Source organism: Schistosoma mansoni, chromosome 1 (assembly GCF_000237925.1).
Source record: "Schistosoma mansoni strain Puerto Rico chromosome 1, complete genome".
In the NCBI taxonomy this organism is placed as follows: Eukaryota; Metazoa; Platyhelminthes; class Trematoda; order Strigeidida; family Schistosomatidae; genus Schistosoma; species Schistosoma mansoni.
Genome location: NC_031495.1, coordinates 25332716 through 25339468, shown reverse-complemented (window position 1 = coordinate 25339468; position 6753 = coordinate 25332716). Strand labels below are relative to the sequence as shown.

Here is a 6753-nt window from a genome sequence, read left to right as displayed (position 1 = left end):
GGTAGTCATTTAGTAAGTCAGTAACAGGGTAGCAAAATGATATGTGGAGCGGGTGGCTTTTTTCGAAAACGGTTGAAGGATAATCAGTCAACAATCTCCAGTACATGATGTGCGAACGTGAAATTAAGTGAAGAGACACGGCCAGTCAGTTGTCTTAGTTTTGTTTCCCTATAATACAAAAGGAACCTGATCAAGACACTTCACTATAGAATTAAGACCATATGCCCCTAGATTCGGTTGAAGAAAAAACAGGCATTGAGTACTACCCTGAAGGAAAATGAATATCCGGAGAAATTTAAAAATAAACATTTAGCCAAGAAAAAAGAGCGTAAGGGAGGCCCTAACTGTGAGCAAAAAGCCTCCGTATACACACTTACAATTAGGAGGTAATGCACACAGTGAAAATGCCCCACATGCACAAGGAGTTGCATTGATGCTGTCCAAACAAGCACAAAATGCACTTATAGGATGGGAATCTCATGGACCAATAGTCATCAAAGCCTCCTTCAAAACAAAGAAAGAACGTCATCCAATGCTATACACCTACCAACGGCTACAATGAAGACGTTAAAGGTCAATTTCACGATAGGCTGCAGTCAATCTTCGAGAAGTGCCCAATAAAGGACCTGACCATTTCGATGGGAAATTTAAGTGCTAAGGTTGGAATGGACAACACTAGATATGAAGACGTCATGGGACGACATGGATTGGGAGAAAGAAAGGAAAATGGTGGGATTTGCAAACCTATGTGTCTTCAATAAACTGGTCATAGGCGTCACAATATTCCCACATAAACGTGTACACAAAGCCGGATGAACTTCACCGAACCATAATATACAGAACCAAATCTACCATATCTGCACCAACAAAACTTTCAAGAAGACGACGGAGGACGTGCGAACCAAGAAAGCAACTGACATAGCCTCACGTCATCACTTGCTAGTCTCCAAGATGAAATTGAAACTTAAGAAGCATTGGACAACGAGGCGGACAACATCACAAAAGTTTAATACGGCCTTTCTTCGGGATAATGACAAACTCAACAAATTCAAGATAGCCCTCAGCAATAAGTTCCACGCTCTTCATGATCTACTCAATGGAGAGGAAACTACCATAAAGAACAACTGGAAAGGTATCAAGGAGGCAGTCGTTTCAACATGTCAGGAGGTTCTGGGCCACAAGAAGCATCATCACAAGGAATGGATCACTGTTGGTACACTGGATAAGATTAAAGAAAAGAAGAAGAAGAAGGCAACAATCAATACCAGCCGGACAAGAGCAGAAAGCGCCAAGGCACAGGCTGAATACACAGAAGTAAACAAGCAAGTGAAGAGGAGCATCAGAACCGACAAACGTAAATATGTGGAAGATTTAGCAATGACAGCGGAAAAGGCTGCAAGAGAGGGAAACATGAGAAAACTGTATGACACAACAAAGAAACTTGCCGGAAATTACCGTAAGCCAGAAAGACCAGTGAAAAGCAAGGAAGGCAAAGTAATCACTGACATTGAAGAACAACGAAACAGGTGGGTAGAACATATCAAAGAACTCTTGAGTCGACCAGCTCCACTGAACCCACCCAACATCGAGGCAGCACCCACAGACATCCCAATCGATGTTGGCCCACCAACAATTGAAGAGATCAGCATGACCATTAGACAAATCAAGAGCGGCAAAGCAGCGGGACCAGACAACATCCCGGCAGAGGCACTGAAAGCAAATGTAGCAGTAACTTCAAAGACAATCCACATTCTCTTCAGTAAGATTTGGGATGAAGAACAAGTACCAACAGACTGGAAAGGACATCTGATCAAGGTACCAAAGGAAGGCGATCTCAGCAAGTGTGATAACTACAGGGGTATCACTCTTCTCTCAATACCAGGAAAAGTCCTTAACAGGGTATTGTTAAACAGAATGAAGGACTCCGTAGACGCCCAACTTCGAGATCAACAGGCTGGATTCCATAAGCATTGATCGTGTACATACCAAATTGCAACATTACGGATCACTGTGGAACAATCAATTGAATGGAATTCATCAGTCTACATCAACTTCACTGACTACGAGAAAGCATTTGATAGCGTGGACAGGACAACACTATGGAGGCTACTTCGACACTACGGCGTGCCTGAGAAGATGGTCAATGTCATACGGAATTCCTATGATGGATTAAACTGCGAAATCGTGCATGGCAGACAGCTCACTGACTCGTTTGAGGTAAAGACCGTTATCAGGCAAGGTTGCTTACTCTCACCATTTCTCTTTCTCCTGGTGATCGATTGGATCATGAAGACGTCAACATCTGGTGGGAAGCACAGGATACAATGGACAGCTAGGATGTAGCTGGACGATTTAGACTTCGCAGGTGATCTGGCTTTTCTATCACACACGCAACAACAAATACAGGAGAAGACGACCAGTGTAGCAGCAGACTCGGCAGCAATAGGTCTCAACATACATAAAGAAAAAATCAAGATTCTCCGATACAACACAACATGCACCAATCGAATCGCACTTGACGGAGAAGCTTTAGGGGATGAAAAAACCTTTACATATCTGGGCAGCATCATTGATGAACACGGTGGATCTGATGCAAATGTGAGGGCACGGATCGGCAAAACAAGAGCAGCATATCCACAACTGAAGAACATCTGGAACTCAAAACAATTGTCAACCAACACCACGATCGGAATTTTCAATACAAATGTCAAGACAGTTCTACTGTACGGGGCGGAAACCTAGAGAACTACAAAACCCTTATCCAGAAGATACAGGTGTTTATTAACAGTTGTTTACGCAAAATACTTCGGATCGGTCGGCCAGACACTATCAGCAACATTCTACTGTGAGTGAGAACAAACCAGATTCCAGCGGATGAAGAAATCAGGAAGAAGCGCTGGAAGTAGATAGGACACACATTGATAAAAGCACCCTACTGCCTCACAAGGCAATCCCTTACATGAAATCCTAAAGGCCGAAGGAGAAGAGAAAGAGCAAAGAACACATTACGCCGAGAAATGGAAACAGACATGAGAAGAATGAACAACAATTGGATAGAACTAGAAAGGAAGACCCAGGACAGAGTGGAACGGAGAATGCTGGTCAGCGACCTATGCTCCACTGGGGGTAACAGACCTAAGTAAAAGTAAAGTAAGTAAGCACACAGTGAAATGCTGACACCAAAGTTGCACAGAGCAATGCGAAGGACTTTTAATACAGGTAAACTACAACTATTGTTTTTTACACATCCGATGACCATTCTGGAATTGAAAGATAAATTACCTAAACTAGCCATCTCTTTCTGTATCTATCAATTCAACTACTCTTGTGGAGCAAGTTATACAGCCAAGTGTTCTAGGGATTCGTATTTTCGGACTCGCTAGTACCTAACAGTGCAGTTAAGCAAAAATATAGTGAAAACTGTTAACGGCTCGATTTTAGCTCATTTAGTACAAACGTGGCATACAACCTAAAGGAAGCAATCATTCATAATAATATGACGTGTTAACAGCAATCTGCTTGAATCCATCAGACTGAAAATCTTTCAGACGGCTGAAGCAATAGCTATTCCGACCAAGAAGTCGGGGTTTTATGTCCACAAGAAATATGTTCAACTACTTTTTTTACATTGGCATACTTCTGGGACTAACTAGTTAATAATCATTTTTATATCCTAAACTTATCCACACATCTTAATATTTTTATTATTATTATTATCACTATATTATTACACTTGTTAACCTTTTTGAGAAATTTATTCAGCATCCATCCTGATCTACTAATTCGTACCCAATTTATATTATACTACATATTACGTGATTTCTCATTCCATGTTAACCATATTTACTCTCATCGGTTATCCTACAACTTTACTTAAGGTATAAAATTATTCTATTTAAGTCAACTCTTCATATTAGTCATCCCAACAATTACGATTTTATTTTATTGTATATTACATACAATCCTTAATTCACATGCTATAATTTTGAATAATGTATTTTGCCTTGAACCTAAACATTTTCTAGATTATTGAAAAGAATATTTTTCGTCCATATAATTTATCTTTTAATATGATGGGAATTTTTAAGCGATACAATAATTCTTTACAGTTTTACAAGTCAGATAGTTTAGTGAGATATAAGGTACTGGAAAAGAACAATTGTAATTACTATAGATTAGTGTTTTTCAGTGGAATTACGTTCTTTTTTTTAGCCTATCAATCCATTTAGAAAAAGCTTTTTATATAAATTAATTTTTGTGAAAATTCAAGGCTCTTTATGTAACACTGTTCCAAGGAAATGGGAAGTGAGCTGTAACTGTACATTTTGTGCTTTTTGATAAGATAATATTGATAATGTTAACAAAAACATATAACTACAGATTCAAATTGATATTATCCAAAAGATTCTACTCTACTGTATTAAATTCATGGCCGACCCAAGTGGGCAAGCTTAGTCCCAAGATAACAAATGATTATAACACTATGTTTAGGCGTTTATCTTCAATTTTATCTTTTCTTAAATAACAATAAAGAGAGTGATGACAACATAAAAGTTATTCAGGTATCATTAATAATATCAGTGCAGTAGTGAAAAGTGTTTGGTGAACACTATAATGAAAAAGGACAATAATTTAACAGAAATATCACCTCTAAATGATCAATATTTGAGAATTTCCGGACTTGTTCTTCCCAAGCTTCTCTAGTTGATAAAACTTGTGCACAAAGTATTCCAGCTCCAATGAAATAACGTTCACTTAATAAATAATCGATATACGTTATGCCAACAGACTATGAAGAAAGTAGAAAATTATAATAAAACAGAAAATAAAAACAAGCTTTATTAAATATTCATGTTTTTAATTAGTTCAATAAAGTAGTAATTTTGGTAAAAAAAAAAATATACACGAAATGTTACGAAATTCGCAAGTGTTTCGTCCATCATACCAAACAATGTACTTCCAAAATATCACTTGAAAACTATGTATCCGATTAAAGCAGTTGATCAGTAATCTATGGTTACATCAGAAGGAATTATTCTTTGCCTTTAAAGTAAGTGAGAAATTGTATAGCATACTTAGCTGCTATATTGACAGATGAACTACTTAAGAAGACCGTAAGTGCTTTACTGTTATTGAAGCGTTGGCCTAGTGGTTAAAGGCGCCCGACTTTCAGTTACTCATTTCCAGGTTCGAGATCTACTTTACGTACTTCGATCTCGGAAACCAGGTAGTATCATTAGTTTTCATACTAAGAGTGTAGTTCATAACCAAGTACCTGGTGAATGACTTAATTTTTTTTATTCCTTTAAAGTATTATTTACATGTCGTGCAAGAAACAAGCATACAGTATATGAAAATTTTAGAACAATGAAAAAATGTCTAAAAATCCAAAATAAATTTGTGTGAGAGTATATGTGAAAGTAATCCTATCATGAAGTGTGTTTTCACATATCTATAATAAGGCATCTATTTTGGTGATTTTCATACCAAACATAAAAAATGGATAAAAAAAACATTTAGAGTCATGATACGACGTCAATATTATTAATAATTTGATTTTACATTTCTGAGTAAAATATTCCAGATTAATTTGAATTGTAATACTTGAAAACCCCATTTAAACTAGCATAAAATAAATTTTCGATTACGCTTACTTGAACTGTATGACGAGTCAACAATCGTGGATGTTCTTGAGCAGTTTCAAGTCCTTTAGAAAATAAACTATTTTCAAGGAACCAATCAATACGATCATCAAGAGTTAGTTCTTGCGCACAAAATAGCTCTTTTCTTGAAAAAATATAATGCGTATTTTCATGAGGCACACTAGCTAACATATAAAGGTAAATAAAAGGGAAAAAATGAGTCCATTTAATTTTCAGTTTCTTTTCTATACTCGCTAACCGGTGGGGGAGTAGGAATTCCCCAATAAACAGATCCAATATTTCACTAAATATGAGACTGAGTACTAAACATTATATCATGTAAATTCTGATATACAAGGTAAGAACAACGATCGAGAACTAGACAACAGATTATCGAGAGAAATTACAAAACATTCACACAGTGTGAAATCCAAATATAATTACAGTGAAAGTAATCTTTTACATATAACAATAGTTTACACACTAACTACAAGCCGGACATATCTATCTTTGCTCAGTGACCAATCAGGGCACAGTTCAATTAACATCGACTTAACTTGAGTACTTTACATATTAAAATTATTAGATCGAGGACAATCGACAGAGTTACATAATTTTCAGGTAATTTTCCTCTCAACTTTGTAGATAATTTTAAAAGAAATTTCCGAAGGTGCTGTGGCCAAGTTCGACGAGGTATTAGAGAGTAGAGTTGGTAAGTTTAAATTTGTGCACACCAGATGCTTTAACAATTTTCCCATCCAATTCTGATCTATATTCAAAAACAACATGCCCTGGGATCAATCACCCACTTCTAATTTTACAAGTTATTGCTGCTGCGTGTTTTTTTCCATACCTTTTTATACTTAGCAAGTAGACAATCATTTTTCGGACTTCCCTTCTATATTCCTATTTTGATCTTGCTATTTCTTATTGCCCTAATACACTATTACATAAATTTTGTTTCACAACCGAAATTTTATCGATTACTTAGTGATACAGTAACTACATATTTTCTTATAGGCTATAAATACGATTGTACAGCTTTTGTAAATGACATTTATCGAAAAGAAATTTTCTTAACTGAATTGTTTTGCGGATTTTTTTTAATGTT

General features: G+C 36.5%; 1 protein-coding gene across 1 annotated transcript in view; it reads right to left on the bottom strand.

The window, feature by feature from the left end:
• Smp_073110 (putative vacuolar protein sorting vps41) overlaps positions 1-6753 on the bottom strand; it is a gene marked incomplete at its 5' end in the record, with an annotated part of 37256 nt that overhangs the window by 22059 nt on the left and 8444 nt on the right. Inside the window, 2 exon segments of the mRNA XM_018793811.1 lie at positions 4649-4789; positions 5655-5827. Of these exon segments, the coding sequence (XP_018648286.1) occupies positions 4649-4789; positions 5655-5827 (314 nt within the window).